Consider the following 25,123-nt stretch of genomic DNA (forward strand, 5'->3'; position numbering starts at 1 on the left):
GCGCGCGCGCATTTGCATCACTGCAAAGATAAAGTGTTGTAGGATTTTTCTAGAAGAAAGAACTTGTAATCAAAAGTCAGTAACTAGTATTAGTAATAGAAGCTCTTTACTGATCTATAGTTACAAGGAGAAACAATTTCTTAAAAGTAGCAAGAATTAGTAGCAATATAACAAACTCAGTATCCCAATACCCAAAGAAAGGCTTAGCAACAGCAGGTGCTGGAGGTGAATTATCACATCAACACAAAAGACAAGACAAATGGCTCACAGATTTAACAGACTAAAGGGCAATAAAGTTGTAATTATGCATAAGCAAGGCAGAGCGATTTCATGACACATCTCTTACTAATGTTAACAAGAACCATTTCATTAAATGCCTGCAAAAGGTGAAGAGGAGAATGATTTCTGTGGAGATAATTGAGGAAGGGAAATATAAAGTTCACAATAACCTTGATTAATTTTATAGTTTAAATAATTACCAAATCCATAAAGCATATAAGACAAATGAACATTTATTTTAATCATTTATTATCCAAATATTTGGGATTTTAAAAATATGCAGAAATTACATTAGAGAAAATAAATATATTAACATCTCTAGGAAATTACATTAAGTATTCTATCATAATAAGACTAAAAAAAATGGCAACCTCATTTTTCAAAGAAAACAAAACTGCCATTAAGGAAAATAAAAGAGCAGTTTAAATTCCAAGTTGATTTAGCAAAGGACAGAAGTTAAAAATATAATATAAAAGCAATTAATTCTAAATTGTATCATTATATGAAAGATGAAATATTCATATGGCATCTCTTTGTATTCATATTTTAATTAATACTTCCAGGATATATATATAAACACAAACTATTCCATAACGTTAAAAAAATTTTTGGTTACTTCTTTCAAATTGCTTGAGTTAAGCCTTACTGTGTAAGGTGAAGAATTTTATTATCATTAAATCTGTAAGTCACATATTAAGCAGTTACTATGTGCCAGGCTTTAAACTAAATGTTTTACGTGTAATCTTCTTATCTGCATTTTATATATGAAGATACAAATGACATATAAAGGTGTTACAAATCCTCCACAATGAAAAAATGTCACTTAGTTATTAAACAATGGAACTTGACCTTGACAATGTGTCTCTAAAGGCAAAGCCCCACACTCTCATGCCACTACTTGGTACACCATATTCAAGTTACATCATCTTTTTTTTTCTTGTCTCAAATTTTTATTCTGCATTCAATTTGAAATTGCTCAACAGCCTATTTCTTCTTAAGTTTATTCATTTTGAGAGACAGAGAAAGAGAGCGCACCCGTGCACAAGTGGGGGAGAGGCAGAGAGAGAGAGAGAGAGAGAGAGACAGACAGACAGACAGAGAGAATCCCAGGCAGGCTCTGCACTGTCAGCACAGAGCCCAATAAAGGGCTCAAACCCAGGAACCATGAGATCATGGCCCAAGCTGAAATCAAGAATCTGACTCAACAGCCTATTTGTTAGTTAAGTGCCACCCAGTATAATATGTTAACATCAAGATGAGAGAAAGTAAAATGCACCTATAACATCAAACATGTTATTTAGTATCACTTGTTCAAAGCATGTTTGGTGTTTTGCATAGATACATTTACAGTGTTTGTTTATTGTTGACAGAGAGAGAAAGAGAGAGAGAGAGAGAGAGAGAGCAAGCAGCGGAGGGGTAGAGAGGGAGACACAGAATCCAAAGCAGGCTCCAGGCTCCGAGCTGTCAGCACAGAGCCCAATACGGGGCTCAAACTCAAGAACCATGAGATCATGACCTGAACTGAAGTCTGACACTTAACTGACTGAGCCACCCAGGCGCCCCAAGAATTTTTAATATCAAGGCATAACACAAACAAATAATCAAAATCTTTAATGCATGCCGACAATCCACTACCCTGCTGTTAAATTTTTTTGAGTAATAAATTAGAGAAAAGTGAAAAAGAAATTCTCTACCCTACAAATAATTCTCCACCACACAGGCTGTTTATTATTAAGATTGGAATAGGGGAGCAGGGACATGAAAATTCGCACACTGTGTTCCAGCATTCAAAACACGATGAAGTCATCTAGATTTTTTAAAGCAAATTATGATTTGGAGAGGCCATGTTTTTAATGAATATATTCATTTCAGAATATATTGAATTCTGAATATATTGAATAATGAATATATTCAGTTCAGAAAAATATGCAAGCCATGAGTATAGAGTTTGCTGAAATTTTACTGAGTAAATGAGCCCATGTAATCAGCTCCAGATCTAAACAGAGGACACGACCATGACCTAGAAACTTCCTTCACACCCTCCCCAAAGATAGCAATTATTCTATCACTATTAATTTAAATATTTACTTATTTTATTTTTGAGAGAGAGAGAGAGAGAGGATGAGCAGGGTGGGGGAAGAGAAAGGGGGAGACAGAGAATCCCAAGCAGGCTCCACACTGTCAGTGGAGCGAGATACAGGGCTCGATCTCAGGAACGTGTGAGATCATGACCTGAGCTTAGATCAAGACTTTGACGCTTAACCGGCTGAGCCAGCCAGGCACCCACGTTTTACTTTTCTTATTTTGAAAATATAGACTATGTTCTCTTTTTATCTAGTTCCTTTAGTGGACATTAAGTTTGTAAAACTCATCACGCTGTCGTGGGTAGTAGGAATTAATTCATTTTCCTGGCTTTGTAACACTCTTTTGTATGAATATATCACAATTTGCATATCCATTCAACGGCTGAAGGAGCAATTAGTGATCTACTGCAACTTGGAAAGGGAACTAATGAAATTTTCTCTCATTTTTCCACAAGACCTCACGCAAACAATAGAAGATTCAAAATAAATTAAAACTGCTTTGTTTTGGCTTACATGTTTCCTTCCTCTGCCTCCCCACACAAAACATGGATTCCTTGGTGCCTAGTTATTGATTGAATAAGTTACCAGACTGCCATTTAATAAGGAATTAAAAGAAAGCCACAGTATATGCTTTTATTAAATATCGGCATATAGGTAGGTCAATCACATCTCAACAAGCAATGAGCTCATCACTTGGCAGCAGGAGGGGAAAGAAACTAATATCATTAAGAACCTACTACCTGTGCTAGGTATTTTTATATTTATATTTTTATATTTTATATTATATTATATTTATACTCGCTTTCTCTCCTATAAATATTAGTCTCAACAGGAAGTATTTTTTTTCTTTTCTTTTTAATTTTCATACATATTTATAAATAATAGAATTGCATGGGGCGCCTGGGTGGCTCAGTCGGTTAAGCGTCCGACTTCAGCTCAGGTTTTGATCTCACGGTCTGTGAGTTCGAGCCCCACGTCAGGCTCTGCGCTGACAGCTCAGAGCCTGGAGCCTGTTTCAGATTCTGTGTCTCCCTCTCTCTCTGCCCCTCCCCCGTTCATGCTCTGTCTCTCTCTGTCCCAAAAATAAATAAACGTTGAAATAAATAAATAAATAAATAAATAAATAAATAAAAGAGTTGTAGATTTGCTGTACCTCAAACTGAGGTGTTTACTTAAACGCTCTCAGGAGCAAGCCACATAATATTAAAATGGAAAACACAAAGTATTAAATTAGAACAAATAGATGTGGTGCTAATGTTAAGGAAATTATAAATAAATAAAAAATAAATTATACATATATAAATCATACGTATATAAGTTATAAATAAATAAAAAGAAGTATGTCTCCACAGTTCAATATGGAATGTGATTTGTATTTTATCTTTTTTAACTAAAAAAAAATTTTTAATGTTTATTTACTTTTGAGAGACCGAATGCGAACGGGGGAGGGGCAGAGAGAGAGGGAGATACAGAATCCGAAACAGGCTCCAGGCTCCAAGCCATCAGCATAGAGCCCGATGCGGGGCTTGAACTCACAGACCGTGAGATCATGACCTGAGCCAAAGTCAGACGCTTAACCGACTGAGCCACCCAGGCACCCCATGATTTGTATTTTAAACCACACGAGACCCTGAAGTCCTTTCTACCATTAGTTTAAGGGCAAAAAAAATCATCATAAATTTAGTTAAGCAAATGAAATCACAAAAATCCAGTAAAATTCACTGTATTACACTTTAGTCAAATTTCCTGGCTTTATTCTGATTTTTGTATTAATCAGGCAGAAACTTCACATTCTGGGGAGTCTGTGAAACAATGAAACGGACTTAACACAATACAGTAAACTTAGCAATTTCCTACACTAACACATTTAACTTAATTCCAGGAAAGAGTTTAGAAAACCTACTTGAAGTTTAATTTGTTTTTCTTCTAAAATTTAAACTAGATAATTGAGGACTAAGATTTACTGCTTCTGAATTATTCCCATTTTAGAAAAGGAACAGTTCCTGTAATACTGTTTAAATTGCTTTCTGAATTTGTCCAAATCCTTAGGAACACCTACTTTCTCTAAGCCAGAATATGTCAAAATGACTCTTGCATAAACTTTAATATTAACGTGATTTAAACAAGATAGGTGCTAAGAAATAATAGAGTAGCTCTCTTCCAGGTAGGTTCTTATGAGAATTATAATGTTCGATTGAATGCCACAAGTACATTCATTTGGGAAAATAAATAATTAAGAAGAGTATGAACAATTTTTGAGGGGAAGAAAGTAGTGAGGTGAAACTAGTCCTATTAAATATTGAAACATTTCCAAAATACAGTGATCAAATCGGTGCTGTTTGGGCATAACAATGGACAGACATGTATGACAAAATACATAATTCAGAGTAACACATTTGGGAATGTATGAATTTAATGTATGACCAAAAAGGCTTCACAATCAATAAAAAAGGGAATCATCGGTCATGAACAATGATGGAAGTTTTGCTTAGCTACAGGGGGAAAAAAAATCAACTTCCATACTAATTTAAGTAAATTCCAGATGAATCTACACTGAGTAATAATAAGCTCCATGTAACAATAAGCTCATAAATAAATTCCAGATCCATTTATTATAAAAAAGTGAGGGATGCAAAGAGGGACGTCCTGATTTTAACAAAACAATTCAATGCAATTCCAATCAAAATCCCAACAAGTTATTTTGTGGGTACTGACAAACTGATTCTAAAGCTTTTACAGGAATGCGAAAAAAGCCCACAAGAGCCAGCAAGACATTGAAAGAGAAACATTGAGAAGCCTGACACGACCCAACATCAAGACTTACCATAAATTGATAGCGATCAAGACAATATAGGACTGGCTAAAGAACAAACAGATCACTAGAACAGAACAGAAGGCCCAGAAACAGACTCACATACATAGTCAATTGATCTTTGACAAAGGTACAAAGGTAATTCAATGGAAAAAAGATGATCTTTTCACCAAATAATGCTGGAACAATGAATCTAGATGCACACCTTAAACTCTTGGGAAAAATTAATTCAAAATGTATCACAGACTTAAATATAAAACATAAGACAATAAAACCCCTAAAAGGCAACACGGGCAAAAATCTGCCTGACCTGGGGTTTGACCATGACTATTTAGATAACAACACCAAAGCCTGATCCATGGGGGGGAAAAAAGCTAAGATGGGCTTCATTAAAATGAAATCTTTTGCTCTGTGAAAGATACTGTTAGCCAAATGGAAAGACGAGCCACAAATGGGAGAAAATCTTCACAAGATACATACACCATCAAGCTCTGGAATATACAAAGAACTCTTAAAACTCAACAATAGGAAAACAAACAGCCCACTTGAAAACTTAGCAAAAAATCTCATAGGCACCTCATCAAAGAAGATATACAGCGACAACCAGAGGAAAAGACGCCCAACATCATATGCCATCGGGGAATTGCAAATTGAAGTGATAATGAGATACCACCGCACATCTACTAGAACGCCTAAAATCCAAAAACTGACAAGAGCAAACGCCAATGAGGAGGTACAGAGACGGGAACTCTCATTCACTGCTACTCGGAATGCAGCATGGTACAGCCACGTTGGAAGAAAGTCTCTTACAAAAAAGAAACATAGGGTTTCTTCCAGGATGGATTTGAGGTGGATGCTACGAGAAACACATGCTAACGTTATGATCCAGAAATCACGTTCCTTAGTATTTACCCAGAGGAGTTTAAAACTCATGTCTAGGGGCGCCTGGGTGGCGCAGTCGGTTAAGCGTCCGACTTCAGCCAGGTCACGATCTCCCGGTCCGGGAGTTCGAGCCCCGTGTCAGGCTCTGGGCTGATGGCTCAGAGCCTGGAGCCTGTTTCCGATTCTGTGTCTCCCTCTCTCTCTGCCCCTCCCCCGTTCATGCTCTGTCTCTCTCTGTCCCAAAAATAAAGGTTGAAAAAAAAAAATTTAAAACTCATGTCTACATGGAAACTGGAGCCCGAGATTTACGGCAATTTTATACGTCGTCGACAAAACTTGGAAGCAACCACGATGTTCTTCAACAGGTGTGTGGATAAATTGCTGGACATCCACAAAATGGAATATTATGCAGCAATAAAAAGAAATGAGTTATCAAGCTGGGAGCAGACACAGAAGAACATTAAATGCATATTGCTAGGTATGAAAAGACTATGTAGCGTATGAGTCCAACTAATCAAAATCATGGAAAAGGCAAAACTATGGAGACAGTACATATCAGCGGTTTCCAGTGGTTGGGGGAGGGAGGGAAGCACAGGGGGTTTTTAGGGCAGTAAAAACCATTCTGTATGACATAATCGTGGTACATACATGACATCATACATTTGTCAAAACCCACAGAATGTACAGCATGAAGAGTGAAGCCTCAAGTAAACTCTGGGCCCTGAGAGATCGTGGTGCATCAGCAGTGGCTCATGAATTATACCAAATGTACCACATGAATGCACGACAGTAATAATAGATGAATTGGGGGCAAAGAGTATGAACACTTTCTCAACGGTTTCCTCTGTACCTAAAACTGCTCTATAAAAAAATAAGAGAGGGGCACCTGGGTGGCTCAGTCGGTTAGGCAGCAAAATTCAGCTCAGGTCATTTCTCACAGTTTGTGGGTTCAAGCCCCATATCGGACTCTGTGCTGACAGCCCAGAGCCTGGAGCCCACTTTAGATTCTGTGTCTCCCTCTCTCTCTGCCCCTCCCCCACACGCGCTCTGTCTCTCTCTGCTTCTCAAAGATAAACAAACATAAAAAAAATAAAGAAAAATTATTTTAAAAGGTGGGGGAGGGGGTGCCTGGGTGGCTCTGTCGGTTAAGCTTCCAGCTTCGGCTCAGATCTGATGTCACAGCTTGTGAATTCAAGCCCCGCATCAGGCTCTGTGCTGACAGCTCAGAGCCTGGGGCCTGCTTCAGATCCTCTGCCCCCTCTCTCTCTCTGCCCCTCCCCTGCTCATGTGCTCTCTGTCAAAAGTAAATAAAACATTAAAAAAAAAAAAAAAAAAAGAATAGGTGTCTGCAGAAAATAGAGCATATTCAGGGAGCGAGTCCAGTTTGGATAGAAAATGGACAGAATGAAGAGCTAAGGGCAGAAAGAAAGGAAAATTGGAGCCTTAAATTCCTTCACAAACACCAAGGTCACATGGTAACAATTACATTAGGAGCGGTCTGGGCAGGGGACCGTTGTGCAACATCGATAAGCAAGTTAAAGGACGAGAAGGAGGACATAGGGAAAGCAATCCTTGACAAAGCAGCATGAGGGTGACCGACTTATTGGCTTGATCCATCCAAGGGCACAGACTCCTTCCTACTCAATGCTCAGAGGAACCAAAAACTCCTTGTGGGGAAACTACCAACCAATCAGCCGTATTTAAGTATCTCGTAGCATCCACCTCAAATCCATCCTGGAAGTATGGCAACCAGAGCTTGTGAATGAATAAACGACATAATTCATTTCCCTACTCGTATAATTGTCATACACACTAATACTTCTATCGCGTAAACCGTAAGAAACAAGACGAAATTTCCAGGTCATGGGGTGGGTGCAGACAATCCTGTTTTAATCTTTGACCCTGAAACCCGGTTTTTATCCCTACACTCCCTAAAAAAGCACTTGCTGAGTGTTTGCAATTCACACATTCCACTCACATCCTGTCCTGGAAGAAACAATCCTAGCTCCTCAGGCTCTCTCTCACCATTTCCTCTGCAGAGAGCCTGGACCATAGTTACTCATCCACAGAGTAAGCAAATGCAACCAATCCCAGCTTACAAAGTAGTCAATTTTCCTGGCTCACTGTGGCTCCTTCTGTTACTTACCTACCATTTCTCTTTCTCTTTGCATGGTCTAATCTTGTCAGGACACTTTCCTCTCATGCGAGAAAATGCAGTGTTTACAATATGTTCCTCCTGTCTCTCACCAGGCACACTTTCTCCAGAACTATGGCAATCAGTGCACTACAATATGGAGCCCATACTGCGCACCCTTGGGTGCTTCTCTTGGCGCTTTGTGGATGGTCTAGGGGCGTTTCTGACGGTTTCTGGTCCAGTAGAGGACTCTCCCATGGCTCCACACAGTCTTGGAGATACTGGCTTCACCATGACCTGAGAAGCCACATGAACATAATCTGGTTGTACCCCCAGACCTGGCTTAAACGTTCCACCTGATCTCTCGAATCCTCAGGTCCCACTGGTCTTTGTCTTTCTCTCACAGCTCTGAGATTAGCTGCAAACGGGGACATCTTCTGGGGCGTCTGGGTGGCTCAGTCAGCTAACCATCCAACTCTGGATTTTGGCTCAGGTCATGATGTCACGGTCATGAGATCAAGCCCTGTGTCAGTCTCCATGCTGAGTGTGGAGCCTGATTAAGAGTCTCTCTCTCTCTCTCTCTCTCTCTCTCTCTCTCTCCCTCTGCCCCTCCCACCCCCCAAAAAACAAAAACAAAAACAAAACCATCACCACCATCACAACAAAAGACAGCTTATGAGAGTATGTGGCTGCAACTCAGGGGAGCCACTTGGCCTCCTTCTAAATCTTTAAATGTGAGGGGGTGCCTGGATGGCTCAGTCGGTTGAGTGTCCAACTTCGGCTCAGGTCATGATCTCGCAGCTCATGACTTTGAGCCCCACGTTGGGCTCTGTGCTGACGGCTCAGAGCCTGGAGCCTGCTTTGGCTTCTGTGTCTCCCTCTCTCTGCCCCTCCCCTGCTTGGGCTCTGTGTCTCTCTGTCTCTCAAATATAAACATTAAAAAAATTTAAATCCTCAAATCTGAAACTATGTGAGAGATTTTGTACGCGCACATTTTATCTGTATTTTCATCTGGTGAAAGGTTCTAGACCTTCTATCTGGTTCACAAAGGCACCATGCCTGGGATGGCCATATAATGTCCCACCCGGTCTGAGGCACTGTGGACAGGAAAAAGGGGAACTGGCAGAAAGTGAGTGGTGACAAGAGAGCTTAACCTGGATTGTGCCAGGCCAACAAGACTGTGTGGGTACCTGACTCCAAAGGTTATTTTCTCATTTTCCCTTCTGAAAACGTTCCTTTTCTTCCACAACAGAGAGGGGCAAGGTGACAAAAGGCGGGACCTCACAGGCAAAAGTCCTACCTTTTGTTCAAAACCATTACAATAGCTGCAAGAACAGAATTTTTGGCACTTTTCAGCCCCCTAATTTCTGGTTTACAAAGTCTATCTTGCCCTTCCTCAAGCTGGCAATATTCCTGAACATCTGGTTCATAACACGCATCCTAGGTGTTAATGATAGAGCAAGTCAACACAACAGACTAATGGGGTTTACTATCTAGTAGGGACAGGTGGTCTTGAAAAACAATAGAAATGAAAATAAAAGTGAAACGAGCCACACAAAGACCGATATCCCATGATTTCACTCATATGTGTAATTTAAGACACACAACAGATGATCGTAGGGGAAGGGTAGGAAACATTAAGATAAAACCAGAGAGGGGAACAAACCATGTGCGACTCTTAAATACAGAGAACAAACTGAGGGTTGAAGGGAGTGAAGGGTGGGGGGATGGGCTAAATGGGGGATGGGGATTTAGGAGGGCACTTGTTGGGATGAGCCGTGGGTGTCATATGTAAGAGATGAATCATTGGATTCTACTCCTGAAGCCAAGACTGCACTGTATGTTAACTAACATGGGTATAAATTTAAAAAAAAAGAAAAGAGAAAAGAAAGGAAAAGAAAAAAACAGAAGTATGTAGTATGTCAAAAGGTAACAGTTCTTTGGAGAACACTCAAGCAAGGGAAGGAAAAGAATTAGCTATGGAATGACGAGAGGAACAGGCACTATAGTCTGACAAGGAGCAGTGAGACAAAGAAGTATTCTACCAAATTGGACTAGAACGTTTTAAGAAAATAAGGTAGAACTTTAAGAGAATAAAAACTAAGGGAGAGTTGGCGTGATAGTTTATGAATACCTTTAAATCACTGGTCAATTCAGGAATAGTTTGTCCTGTGAATTTATTATCTGATTCATCTGCTACCACAGGTTTCCATGTGAAAAATATTTTTAAACTTTTAAACGCACAAAAAATTGAGGAAGATGCCCAAATTGAATGAGAGTAATCGAATAAAATAATCTATACATTCGAGATTCATAATCTAAAACAGGGCATAACTGAGCCACCGTGATTCAATTATATGTGGATTAAATTGGCCTCCTTATTGAGTTTGATGCTGGAGTCTTTGGAAACCACATCATTCAAATACATAGAAATATGTAGTATCCTTAGCTTCGGAGTAGAAAGTAGTCTTTTTTGATACAGAAAGACAGTAGAACAGAAAATGTCTACAGAAAGAAGATGCACATTTTAGCCACAGACAAACATCCACATTCACGAAAGTGACAGATAATTGTGGCTCAGCCCTTTAGATTCTAATCATATTCATCTTTTAAATCAGTGCACCAAGTTCACAGATGAAAGACAGGTACATGGCTATGTACAGAGGCTTTAGACAAGATGCTGGCTAATGACCACAAAAAGCTGGTGATTTGTTCATTTATTTGCATTGTAACTCCATTCCCAAAACAGTATTTGTTCCCGAACAAATGGATGTTCCCAGACAGCAAGATAAAAAGAAGTCAGCCGCTTGAAAGAAAATGTTAAGTTATAGTAGCTATTTGGGAATTGAAGTTTCAATACAAATAATAACATCAAATTGTCTTCAATATAAACAGACCAATCCACTAAGCTTTCCACAGTTTTTACCTATTGAGGACATCAGCCATTTATGGTGTAATATAGGATTATGTATAGGGGAACAGTGCTGGAAAAGGGAGTAGAGGCTCCTTCCTCTGTACTCATTGAGAACATTTTCTCGTCACTATTAGATCACTAAATTTCTCGAGAGCAAAGAGTCATTCTTATTTATCTCTGAATCTGCAGCCCAGAATTCACGACAGTAACTCACTACCCTTTCATGGAATGAATGCAGCGTGAATCAGTTGGGCAGAAACGGATATGGCTTTTCCATTTCTGACCTCTGGATACAAATGAAGCATAGACTTTGATCTCTTTTCCTAGATAAAGATTTAACTTGCTTGGCTCTAGACTCTGGAGAACCTCAACTCTAAGTAAATATTTCCAATGAAGCCATAAGGATGTTAACTCCGTGTCTGCTACGTGCTGTAGCAAACAACGTTAGAAATTATCCAATGTTTATTTACACATGTAATTGTCTTCCTTCTTCCAAAAACAGAACCTAATTTTGTAGGATGTACCTTTCTTCTCTCCCTCCCTATGCTCGGAACCAGTTGTGTTGACCACAGTTCCCCAATAAATACCACAGTCATAAGCATGCAGCAATGTGCATGAGAGAAAGTCGACTGGGAGGTTTCTTCATTGTCATACACAAAAATACAGAAAGTCAGCTCATTTGCCTGCCTAAGGAAGATGTTAAATAGAGATATCATGTCTGAAATCGCTACAGCCGTGTTGTAATCCCAAGGGAAACTAGTCTAAGAACCAACCAAACATAGACAACAAAGGGAGAGAACAACAGAAAACCTGAGCCAGAGCCCTGATCAATTACAACTGGACCATAGGCCCGTGTGTCATTTTTTTGGCGTGTCATTTTTTTCAAAACCATATATGATTCAGTTGTAAAAGGTGACACAATAGTCTGTAATGTGATCCGGTTTATGGAAAAATATATTTATACGTGACATTCCAGATGGCTATAAACCAATCTTAGAGCAAAGTGATCTTCAGGGCAAAAGAGGATTATGAAGAGAATATTCGCACTCAATACTCTTCTATATTACTGTTATGAGAATAAAAGATTGAAATGGTGCTGCGATTTAAACTTTAACTTAAATTTAAGTGTATTTGGGGGCACCTGGGTGGCTCAGTCAGTTAAGCGTCCGGCTTCAGCTCAGATCGTGATCTCACGGGTCATGAGTTCAAGCCCTATGTCAGGCTCTGTGCTGACAGTTCAGAGCCTGGAGCCTGCTTCAAATTCTGTGTCTCCCTCTCTCTCTGTCCTTCCCCCACTTGTGTTCTGTCTCAAAAATAAATAAACATCCAAAAAAAATTTTAAGTGTATTTTTATATTGCATGCATGATGCATGAGCAGGCACTAATTACATTTTCCCCCTTCCGGCTTTATTGAGATATTAATTGATATACATCACTGTAGTAGAAGTTTTAGGTGTTCAGCATAATGGTTTGATTTACACAAATTATGAAATGATTATTGCAATAAGTGTAGTTAGCATTCATCACCTCAACATAGATACAATAACAAAAAGTAAAAAAAGAAAAAAAATTTTCTGTGTGATGACAACCCTTAGGATTTACTCTCTTAACAACTTTCCTATACACCATAGTTGCACAGTTAACTAGTCACCATACAGCACATTACAGCCCCAGGACCTATTTACCTTATCACTAGAAATTGTGTGTGGGTGTCTGGGTGTGTGGTGTGTGTATGTATATATGTGTTGTGTGTACGTGTATACGTGGTGATGGCCCCAAAAATGTAATTTTTTAAGAGAGAAAGAGAGCGTGTGTGTGTGAGCAGGGGAAGGGCAGAGTGAAAGGGAGAAAGAGAATCTTTAGGCAGGCTCCATGCCCAGCACTGAGCCCAACGAGAAGCCCAACTTTGGGTCTGAACTCACAATCGTGAGATCATGACCTAATCCGAAATCAAGAGTTGGATTCAACCAATTAAGCTCCCCAGGACTCCCAGGAAATTGTTATCTTTTGACCACCTTCCTCCAGTTCTCCCTCATCCCATCTCTGGAAAACACAAATCTGATCTTTTTCTATGACTGTGTTTTTATTTTGTTTTTGTAGATTCTACATATGAGTGAGTCATACAGTATTCGTCTCTGTCTGACTTATCTCACTTAACATAATGTCCTCAATTTCCATCCATGCTGTTGCAAATGGCAAGATTTCATTCTTTTTTATGGATGAATAATATTCTATTATACACACACACACTCACACGTACCACAACTTCTTTACCTACTCATGCATCAACGGATGCTTAGGTTGTTTTCATGTCTTGGCTGTTGTAGATAGCTGCAGTGAAAATGGGTGCCGATATCTTTTCAAGTTATTGTTTTTGTTACCTTTGGATATATTCTCAGAAGGTGAACTGCCGAATCATATGGTAGTTCTACTTTTAGAGGACTCTCCACACTTTTTTCCACAGTGGTTGCACCAAGTTACAATCCCGCCAACAGCGTACAAGAATTTCCTTTTCTCCACATTTTCACCAGCGTTTGTGATCTCTTGTCTTTTTGATGGTGGACATCTTAACGGGCATGCAATGGTATCTCATTGTGGTTTTCATTATTTGTATTTCCTGAATGACCAGTGATGTTGAGCCTCTTTCCATGTGCTTGTTGGCCATCTGCATGTCTTCTTATTTGGCTCTAGGCTCCATCCCTGTCACTGTAATGGCAAGATTTCATTCTTTTTTATGGCTAAATAATATTCCTACACACACACACACACACACACACACACACACACACACACACACACAATGTACAGAACACAATCTATATCATATGAACCCCAAGCATGGTTTGTTAACCCTTCATCTTTCCACCACACTGTTTGTGTGTGTGTGTGTGTGTGTGTGTGTGTGTGTGTGTGTGTGTGTGTGAGTGTGTGTGTATGTATCACATCGTCTTTATCTATTCATGTATTGATGGACACTTAGACTGTTTCCATATCTTGGCTACTGTAAATAATGTTGCTACAAACACAGAGGGGTGCATGTATCCCTCTGAATTAGTGTTTTTGCATTCTTTGGGTACATACCCAGTAGTGTGATTGCTGGATAACAGGTAGATCTATTTTTAACTTTTGAAAGAATCTCCACACTATTTTCCTTACTGGCTATACCAGTTGGTATTCCCACCAGCAGGTACACAAGGATTCCTTTTGTTCCACATTCTTGCCAACACTTGTTTCTTGAGTTTTTGATTTTAGCCATTCTGACAGGTGTGAGGTGATATATCTCATTGTGGTTTTTGGTTAGCATTTCTCTGATGATAAATGATGGTGAGCACCTTTTCATCTTTTATACATTTAGCCATCTGTATGTCTTCTTTGGAGAAATGTCTGTTCATGTCTTCTGCCCATTTTTTAATTGGATTATTTGTTTTTTAGGTGTGGAGTCATATAAGTTCTTCATATATTTTGGAAACTAGCCCTTTACTGGATATGGCATTTGCAAATATCTTTTCCATTTCCATAGCTTGCCTTTAAGTTTTGTTGATTGTTTCCTTTGCTGTGCAGAAGCTTTTTATTCTGATGTAGTCCCAACAGTTTAGTTTTGCTTTTGCTTCCCTAGCCTCAGGAGACACATCTAGAAAGAAGTTGCTATAGCTAATGTCAAAGAAGTTACTTTTAACATACCACTAATCAAGCAAGTAAATAAACAAATGAAGACATATACATTTACCTATATTTATAAAATTTATTTATTCCCTACCATATTCCAGGCAGGCATCATGCTGAAGCAAAAATAAAAATTGTGGGGCGCCTGGATGGCTCCGCCGTTTAAGAGTCCGACTTCGGCTCAGGTCATGATTTTGCAGTCTGTGAGTTTGAGCCCCATGTCAGGCTCTGTGCTGACAGCTCAGAGCCTGGAACCTGCTTTGGATTCTGTGTCTCCCTCTGTCAGCTTCCCCCCACCCTCCTGCTCACACTCTGTCTCTCTCTCTCTCTCTCTCTCTCAAAAACAAATAAACATTAAAAAAATTAAAAATAATAAAAATAAAAATTGTGAGTGTGGTATTATTTTTCTTTACTGAAAAGTATCTTGGTCCAGTCTTGGGATCTGGTCTCTTCAGCATCACGTACCTACTGCCATGACACTATTTAAAAGTGTAACACTAATCATCCATTTCATTCTGTGTTTTAATAAAGACTTAGGACATGCAGAGCAGTAACATACATAAAAATTAATGAACATCAAGGGTTTAAGTCAACTTCACTTTTTTCCCAATGAGTCACTAGCTTAGCAATCTGAGAAACTCATTTTTAAAAATGTACAGAACACAATCTATCTCATATGAACCATAAGCACGGTTTGTTAACCCTTCATCTTTCCACCACACTATCCTAAACCACTTTAATGAAGAGGAAAGCAAAAGGAAAAAAATCAATATGGAAATAAAACTCACCCAGGGTGGACACAACATGAGCTCTTTTAATTTCTGACCTGCCCGATAGTTTGAAAAAATAAGTCTTTAATATGCAGTGCACTGAGCATATACCAAAATACAAGAATAAGGATATAAAAGAAACATTAAGATCCACTTTTGGAATGCCCAATTAATATTAAAAACTCAAAAAACTCTTCAGAGAATACAGTCTTTTAAATATGTCTTAAATATTTTAAATATGTCTTAAATATGAATTGGTACGTATATATAAGATAGACTGAAATTGACACTGATCGGTTTGCAAAAAAGGGTATTTCTCAGTCCTTACCCAACTAGATTTCTCTGATTTTCATCTGATCTTGTCAACAACATCTTCCAACGACATCACAGAAGTAGCAGGCTGAATAATGGTACCCCAAAGACATCCACATGCTAATCCCCAGAATCTGTAAGTATGTTACATGATACATGTGGCTGGTTTTGAAGATAGAGGATTGGCCACAGATGAAAAACGTGAACTCGAAAAGGCAAGGAAACAGATTCTTCCCCAGAGTCCTACAGGGACTCCAGTCCTGCCGACACCTTGACTGCAGCCCACTGAGAATAAATGTAGATGTGTGACCTCAAGAACTGGAATAAATTTATGGTGTCTCAAGCCATCCGGAGCGTGGTAATTTGTCACCGCAGCCACAGAAACCAATATATGTGGCTTCTGTGACTGTTTTCTCCCGGTTCTCCTCATCTCTCAGACTCTATCTTCCCAGAGCCTTCCATGGGGTCCATCCCTTTTCCTCCCGCTGATCTAACGGTGATAGCACCTCGGGCTCTGCCACTGCTCTTATTACATGGATATTCCACAGTAAAGAGCTTAAAAGCATAGACTTCAGAGCCCAAAGGATAGAGATTTGTACCCCAGCCCGACCACATGCTAGCTAGGTGATCTTTTCAGATACTGTGGTTTTCAGGTCTAGACATTCCAGTTGGTTCCTGTGAATAATTCTTCAATGTTAAGTATTTGAAACTTCTATTTCATTGAACATAGTTGTAACAACTACTTTAAACCTTTGAGTGGTAAGGTCATCTCGGGGTTGTTCTTAGTTGTTTTTTGTGTTTGTTTTTTTTCTCTTTCCACTATTCTATATGGAAAGTGCCTGTCTGTTCTCCTGTGAAATGGAATCCTTAAAGTATACATTAAACAAGTACAACTGTACGGAGAAAGTATTCATTAAAAATGTTTGTGAATTAACAAAGGTATAATAACATAGCCAAAAGCGTAAGATCACCTAACTCATTAAACTGTACTAACCACAACACACATAGCGAATGCTATCACAGTTTAACATCATTGTGCCATCAGTATACTGGCAGAACTATGGGGGGTTGGAATGTTGGAGGAAGAGGGACCCAGAGCCAGATTAACCACGATTGCAAAGAATAGGCCAAGTCCAGGGAAAAGGCAGTAAGAAATTAGTACCAGTTCTCCCAAGGGAGTATACAGGGATGAGAAAAAGAATAAGTAAAAGAATATCAATAGCCACTGTTAAATGTACGCTAAACAGTCTACACGCACCATAATGTAATAACCACCAAACCTGATGGCAAAGACTTACCTTCCCCAAAGCCACAGAAGAATACGTAGCTGAGCTGGTATTCTAAAATATTTCTCTAATTCTATAAAGCCCTGCTACTGGCCCTGTGCTATACCACCAGCCTGCAAAATAAATCTGAACTGTGAGAAGACATTGACAGACGTGGATTCACAAACAGACAAGTTACAGACCCAGGAGAAGGACAGAAGGAGCAACAGAAGCGAGGATGTACATGTACAGAAGCCCAGGGGTGGGCACTGCTCCAGCGATCATTTTCCTTTTCTTGTTTTACATATTTTATCTCCACCCTCAAAATGTCAAAGGCTCTACGAGCAGCTACTCAGATCAACAGGTCTTAGCTTATTTAGTATCGATATGCTTTGAATAAGAATAAAAAGCTGAATGATAGTCAGTGGATAAATACATGATCTAGATCTGTCTTATTACACATCTTTTTATTAAACAGATATTTCAGAAAATCCCTTTAGATAAAATCCCTCAGAATGCTCTTGTGCCACAAAAATGTTACTTCTTTTACGAATAGTCACAATAAAAAACTCTGTGGAATCAAACCTTCACAAGTTAGGTAACATTTTTGCCCTGTTTCATCTTACACACACCCTTTTGCTATCAGTAATTTTCATGATTTGTTTTGGCACAAATGATGTTGGGAATTTCTTGCTAGTTTCCTGAAGCTTTATGAAAACCATGCATTTATTCAGAGAGATTCAAGAATATGAGCAAAAATGAAAAAGGATGGCTTTAGATGGAAATTTTTTTTTCCTTATCTTCAAGTGTGTTCAGATTGCTATGTGCACATGACAGCATTTTGGACATTAAATGGTATTATGCAATTTACTGAATCACATAAGGAATTTAGAAAGAATTATTTTTTAGAAAAAGAACAAGGCTCTGTTGATTATGAGAAAAATCAGCATTACTCTGTTGACATACTTCCTCCTGGTAACAGTGGATCTTTCCTTAAGCAAATCTGCACAGTTTATGAAGTTGGAGATGATAATTTGCTTGACAAAAGGATTTGCCATAGATTCCTATAATGAATTCGAAGTAGAACTAGTTAGTTATGAGGCTATGGGTACCCTTGGAATCCAAAGACTTGATTCCTACAAGTGCCAGAAACATCCACCTATCAAATGTGATCAATCGGACATGCCATTTAGCTTGTATTATTATCATTAGATGGTTGATAACATGGAGAATTTCTACTCTTCTTGGTAAATAGTCATGGTACCAAATCCTGAGTGTTCCCTAACTCTGAAAATTCCAGGGCTACCTCAGAATACCCCCAAATCACTGGGACCACCCCCAAGTCTCTCCAGGACTTAGCCTCTAGCATTATAGCTGGGGTCCACTCTGATAAAATGATACCTGTGCCAAATTAGTTGTTAAATATTCTGAGTATCACTTCAGGGTATCATCAAAACTTCTCTGTGGTCTGGAAGAGTCTTTCTTCCTACAAAATACAGGATCCCCTTGAGGGGAGGACAGTGGTTTCCTCCTAAAAGTTGCTCATCTAAAATTGACACTCAGGTCAATGAAATGGGTCCCTTTCCTATAGCAAATTTTTCTCAATTTATACTTTTGAATGAATGCCTTATGGCAGCTACGCTGATCTTTAAAACATGGTGTTTCACAAATCACATAAATTGCTACCTTAGAAACAGAGAGACACTTGCAGAGGGGGAACAATTCAAAATAAAATACGGCTAAATAAAATGATCAGGTGGGGGTACAGAAATTCTAATAAATACCTTAAAAACATAACTTCTAAAATGGTAGTTCCAGTACTTCCTGTACAGGCAGAAAATTTAGAGCTAACCTAGTCTAACCCCATGATTTGGGAGGGATAAGACATCGTTTCAAACAGGTTAAATTTAGAAAAGTGAGTTTAGCAACATAAAATTTAAATTTATGACCCTTTCATCATAAGCTGGTATCTACAAAGATAAGTAAAAATATACTATACTATATTATATTAATTATACATATACATTAATTATATATAATATATATAAGCTGGTATCTACAAATATAAGTAAAAAGATAATATACTACATATATAATATATAATATGAGTAAAAATATAAAAATATACTTTCCTAGATGCTGAGGCAAAAGAAAAATGATTTGTCCTTTTAAAAATAGACTTGAATTGGGGCGCCTGGGTGGCGCAGTCGGTTAAGCGTCCGACTTCAGCCAGGTCACGATCTCGCAGTCCGCAAGTTCGAGCCCCGCGTCGGGCTCTGGGCTGATGGCTCAGAGCCTGGAGCCTGTTTCCGATTCTGTGTCTCCCTCTCTCTCTGCCCTCCCCTGTTCATGCTCTGTCTCTCTCTGTCCCAAAAATAAACGTTAAAAAAAAAAAAAATAGACTTGAATTTCAACGCAGACATGCTTCAGTGCTGTTTAAAAATCAGAAGAGGTTATTCCAGGTAGAAACAAACCTAACTGAACTGAGAAATGGTTTACTCCTCTGTAAGCCTATTTTAAAAGCTTTGCAATAAAGAGCAGAATTAAAAAAAAAAAAAAACTTTATATAGTTTAATACAGTAATTTCAAACTTTTGTAACCAAAAATGAACTCAAAAAAGTTAAAACACACATAAGATACTTGGACCTTTTGTAAAGTAAGTTTTTATTCTACCATCAAATACAAATCACTAACGTTTCTCCTCCATAGTTACTGGTATACTATTAACATTTAAAACAAATTTAGAATTGATGCACAAACCAATTAAATTTTGTGTAATGCTAAATTTTTAAAAATTACAAGGCTAATGAAAATGCATCACATCATAACTCATTTTCTGTAGAACTAGGTGTTATTTTTCAACGCTCTTACTCATCTAAACTGGAACAATGATTAAAAACAATAGCAGTAACACATAGAACAGTAATGGCAAGAGAAAATTTTCAGTTTCAGCCCTGGAAATGGTGTACTTTCTTAAACTATACACTGCAGTAATTATAGCACCATAAATAAATAAATGAACAAACAAAAAAAAAAACCACAAGAAACCAGAATTTGGCCATCCATCCTCTGGCTTCATTTTAAACTTTAATGAATTGGTTAAGAATTGAGAGCAGTGCAGAAATCAGTCGTAGCAAGTCACAGCATGGAAGAAAAATTTAAATTGCCAAATATGCTACAAAGAAAAATGTCTTCATTAGGGGACAGAATAAGAATTCCAATATTCAGAAGAAAATTATTAGCTGCTTGCAAAACTCCGACTGACCCAAGCCCTATCACCCTAATTTTATTTCTTAAAGTATAGAAGAGTGCCATGAAATTTTACTTGCCATAAAGAAGCTTGGAACATAGTCAACATGGTTAGGGGCATTTGAAAATGACATGAAGATTAATGACAAATAGCCATGCATAAAGCAACTAATTAAAATGGTAACAATAACAGCTCTGAAAATGTACGAAAACACACAAATGCTAAAAGAAAGATTCTGTTTTAAACCACAGACATAAGCATGAGGTTCAATGACACACATCATCTTGAGGTTGGATTTTTTTTTTTTTAAGTTCTTTAAGACATCACAGGACTGCTGGATAAAGCAGGAAGTCAAACTTAAGGAAATCACAAGTAAAACACATCGGCTTATTTTAGCAAAAAGAAGATATCCAATACCTATGAAAGAAATCATTCATTAAAATACCGTAAGTATACATAAATTAAGTACTTGCCCCTTCTGATTTCTCCACTGTGTTAGCCAGCATCTCCTGTAGGGCCCGGACAGAGAGAGACTGTTCCAGCACAAAAGTGCAGATGGAGAGGTCTGGGGGAACATTCTGTGTGGAAAGAGGGAGAGAAGCCATTGTCATCATCTTCATTGCCATTGTCGTCATCATCATCAAGCAGTCGGACCCAATTTACTTTATTAAACTTCAGTTTCTTTCATAAAAAAGATTACTTATAAATCCTCTATTATCAGCTCCTCAATCACCGAAATACATTATCTAATCTGCTCACACTTAATCCACATTTTAATTTATGGATAACAACAGCCACGGTGTACCGAGTGCCTACTCACTTAGGCACTGCACTCAGAGCTTTATCAGAAACCTGTGTGGTCATCCATGGTAAGGATGATTACTATTGTTATGTGGATAAAAAAACAGAGAAGTTAGGTTACTTTTCCAAAGTCACAATTACTAAGTTTTTCAAGGCAGTATTAAAAATCCTGATTTCTTGGACTTCCAAGCATTCTCCTAACCTACCGAGCAGTCAGCTGATAAAAAAACACAAACCACAGAATAATACTTGCTTCAAACTATCCAAGTTAATAAATATAAAACTGAATTGGTACAAAACAGCCATTTACACAGGCTTCTCTTCATCCAGAAAAAAAGACAGTTACTTTGTTTTACTCAAGTTGGATATATATTTGGCCTCTAACTAGAGACGTGGCAATTTGACTTCTGCTCTGTCTTGGAGTGGGGTGGGGAGTGTGTATTTTCCCTTTCTCTTTCCTTCCTTTAAAACTTCCACTCCAATCAATAACTCCATAAATTGTGAAAATCCCAAAAGCTTAACTATCAAGGTGGTGAAGAAAACAGGGTAAGAACTGACTGGTGAGTTAGAGACAACTATCCCAATCAGGAGCAAGTATATTATCGTTCACGAATGCTTTTTGCTTTAGATAAGCAGGATCCAGTGGTCAATCCAACAGGGTCTGGGAAGAGGCTCAAAGGAGGATTTTCCTAACAGAAGACCATTATGAATACATTAAACAGTACATGCAGGTGACACAATGTCTTCTTCACAAAATGAACATTAGGAAGACAATTCTAACTTGATGTAATGAATCAAAATTACAATTTTTCATGTCTAAATATTTATTAAATTGAATCACGACCATTAAAATGATTCTTATCATCAGAGAATGATACTTGATGGTTTCAAGGAAAATGGAGAACCAGGGTTCCAGAATTAAAATTCTTTTGTGAATGAAATGAACATATAATCTTGGTCACTAAGGTTACTCATACCCCACAAACCTTCCTGGCACCCATGTATGTATACATGTATGTATGTATCTATCTTTCCTTCCTTCCTCCCTAAATCTTTTTTTTTTGTTAATCTATTTTTGAGAGAGAGAGAGAGAGAGAGAGAGAGAGAGAGAGAGAGAGAGAGAGGCAGAGAGAGAGAAAGAGAAACAGAGGATCCAAAGTGGGGTCTGCACTCACAGCAGAGAGCCCAATGAGGGGCTCAAACTCATGAACCGTGACATCATGACCTGAGCCAAAGTTGGACACTAAACCAACTGAGCCACCCAGGCCTCCCTGTTACTTATCTTCTTTTAAGATTATTTATTCATTTTTGAGAGAGAGAAAGAAAGACACAGTAGGGGAGGGGTAGAGAGAGAGGGAGAGAAAGAGAATCCCAAGCAGGCTCCACACCGTTTGCCTAGAGCCTGACATGGGGCCCAATCCCGTGAACTGTGAGATCATGGCCTGAGCCGAAATCAAGAGTCAGATGCTTCACTGACTGAGTCACCCACATACCCCTGTTCTTTACTTTTTCTTTGTTTAATATGAAATTTATTGTCAAATTGGTTTCCACACAACACCCAGTGCTCATCTCAACTGCTCTTTATTTTTTCAATGACATTCCCTTCGTTGGATTCCTCTATTCTCCTATTCAGGGCTTCTGATGCCCCCAAATTTCCTTCCATTCCTTCTCAGACTACCTCAAGTGGTCATCAAAGCAAACACCCAGATCTGGGCATAGCTACTGCTTTCACAGTCTGCAGTCAGCTGGACAAGGGCTCCCTTTCCAAAACCCCCAGATGAAAGACTAGAGCCTAGGCAAGAACTTCTCTTTTACTATGACATTAGGAAAAATTCTTTTAAATTTAACTTTCTCGGGTCTAACTATATTAACTGCGATTTATCGGACCAAGACAAAGGCCAATGGGGAAAAAAATCTGTTACTCAAAGCATTTATTCCATTCTTATCCATTTAATTGTGAGAGTGTGAAAGCTATACCAACAGGGCTGGTAGACTACCATGTTATTAAATGGTGTGCTAGTAAACCAATTTCTCAGGGGGAAAAAATGCCTTGATGGGTAGCATTTGCCCATTTCTGTGACACAAATACTCTAATAATTGCTGATCTCGAAGTCAAAGTTTATAAATCAGCTCATAAAATTCCTAAATATGTAACACATAGCTCTCAGGAATCTACAAGAACTGTTCCCAATGTACCATTGGACTGATTTCACACCCACATCCATTAGTTGCTTTAGAACGACTATATTAAAACAGTTAAGAGCTTGGATTCTATACACAGTCACCTAAGCAATAATCCTGGCCTCACTACTTACTAGCTGCTAACTTTTCTAATCTTTGGTTTCCTTCCCTGGAAAATGGTTTAGGAATTATAACAACTACACCATCCCCATGGAGTTCCTGTGAAACAGAAGTAAGTAAAAAGGCTTATCACAATGTCAAGAACAGAACAAGAGCTCAAAATAAGGGAGCCATGGTCATTAGCTTTGTATACTGTCCTTTCTCTCTGTGGCACTCAGGAGTACCACTCATGTCTTAAAGCTGACTCTTGGATGGAGTCTGCTTTGGAGAAACAGTGTTTGAAATCACAAATCAGGGGTGCCTGGGTGGCCCCATCGGCTAAGTGTCGGACTTCATTTCATGTCATGATCTCATAGTGTGAGTTCAAGCCCTGCATCAGGTTCTGCACAGTCAGAGAACCCCTACTTGGGATTCTCTCTCTCTCTCCCTCCCTATCTCTCTCTCTCTCTCTCCCTCCCTCCCTGCCCCACTCATGCTCTCTCTCTCAAAATAAATACGCTTAAAAAATCATTAATTATGCACCTGTTCATAATATCCAAAATGTTCTAGTATTTTCAAGAAAAGGTAGTTTCTGGTAACATTCAAAAGTTTATACACTGGATGTATTTATTAAATTGTTTCATGCTTCATTTGATCAAAATGTTAAAAGTATGGATCACTACAACAGCTTGTATTTATTTTAAAGACCCTTGAAAAACACATGAATTTGGAATGTGTTAATCTTGCCACAGGAATTTCATCTTGCCACAGCATGACACGCCTGTTACACATGTTTTTCTAGATAGTAGGAGTTAGCAGGAGTAAAGGAACAGACAATCCACAAAAGTAGTTCTCTCTCAGACTCAACCCACTTTCTTCTGACCCATCTTTCTCTTCTCCCTCTCTCTCTCTCTTTGCCCCTCTCCTCCTCAAAATACACATAGATGTAACAGAAAAGCTGAGAAGAAAATCTTGTTTACCCCTTTCACAAAAATGTGAAACGACACAAATCAAAGCTCTGGAGTATCATGTTTGTTTCGTTCTGAGGAAAAATCATCTGGTTATTTTACGCAACAGAATCATTACTATAACTTGTTATCTTTTATTTTTTTTTTTTTAATTTTTTTTTTCAACGTTTATTTATTTTTGGGACAGAGAGAGACAGAGCATGAATGGGGGAGGGGCAGAGAGAGAGGGAGACACAGAATCAGAAACAGGCTCCAGGCTCTGAGCCATCAGCCCAGAGCCTGACGCGGGGCTCGAACTCACAGACCGCGAGATCGTGACCTGGCTGAAGTCGGACGCTTAACCGACTGCGCCACCCAGGCGCCCCTTATTTTTATTTTTTTAAGTTTATTTTATTTTGAGACAGAGAAAGAGAGTGTGAGTGGAAGAGAGGCAGAGAGGGAGGGAGGGAGAGAGAGAATCCCACGCAGGCTCTGCATTGTCATCGCAGAGGCTGATGCGGGGCTCGAACCCACAAGCCGTGAGATCATGACCTGAGAGAAGCTGGCTGCTTGACTGACTGAGCCACCCAGGTGCCCAAACTTGTGAACCACCAAGGGGCGCCTGGGCGGCTCAGTCAGTTAAGCATCCGACTTCAGCTCAGCTCATGATCTCGCGGTTTGTGAGTTTGAGCCCCGCGTCGGGCTCCGTGCTGACAGCTCAGAGCCTGGA

The 25,123-nt window shown here is 38.9% G+C and overlaps 1 protein-coding gene across 9 annotated transcripts in view; it reads right to left on the bottom strand.

Moving 5' to 3' along the window:
- RYR2 (ryanodine receptor 2) overlaps window positions 1-25,123 on the bottom strand; it is a 762,307-nt gene that overhangs the window by 473,973 nt on the left and 263,211 nt on the right. For all 9 annotated transcript variants that reach the window (XM_045437236.1, XM_045437235.1, XM_045437229.1 and 6 more), the window contains exon 3: window positions 20,839-20,943. In XM_045437236.1, the coding sequence (XP_045293192.1) occupies window positions 20,839-20,943 (105 nt within the window). The remainder of the gene's footprint in view (window positions 1-20,838; window positions 20,944-25,123) is intronic.

The sequence above is a fragment of the Leopardus geoffroyi genome, chromosome D2 (assembly GCF_018350155.1).
Source record: "Leopardus geoffroyi isolate Oge1 chromosome D2, O.geoffroyi_Oge1_pat1.0, whole genome shotgun sequence".
Classification (NCBI taxonomy): Eukaryota; Metazoa; Chordata; class Mammalia; order Carnivora; family Felidae; genus Leopardus; species Leopardus geoffroyi.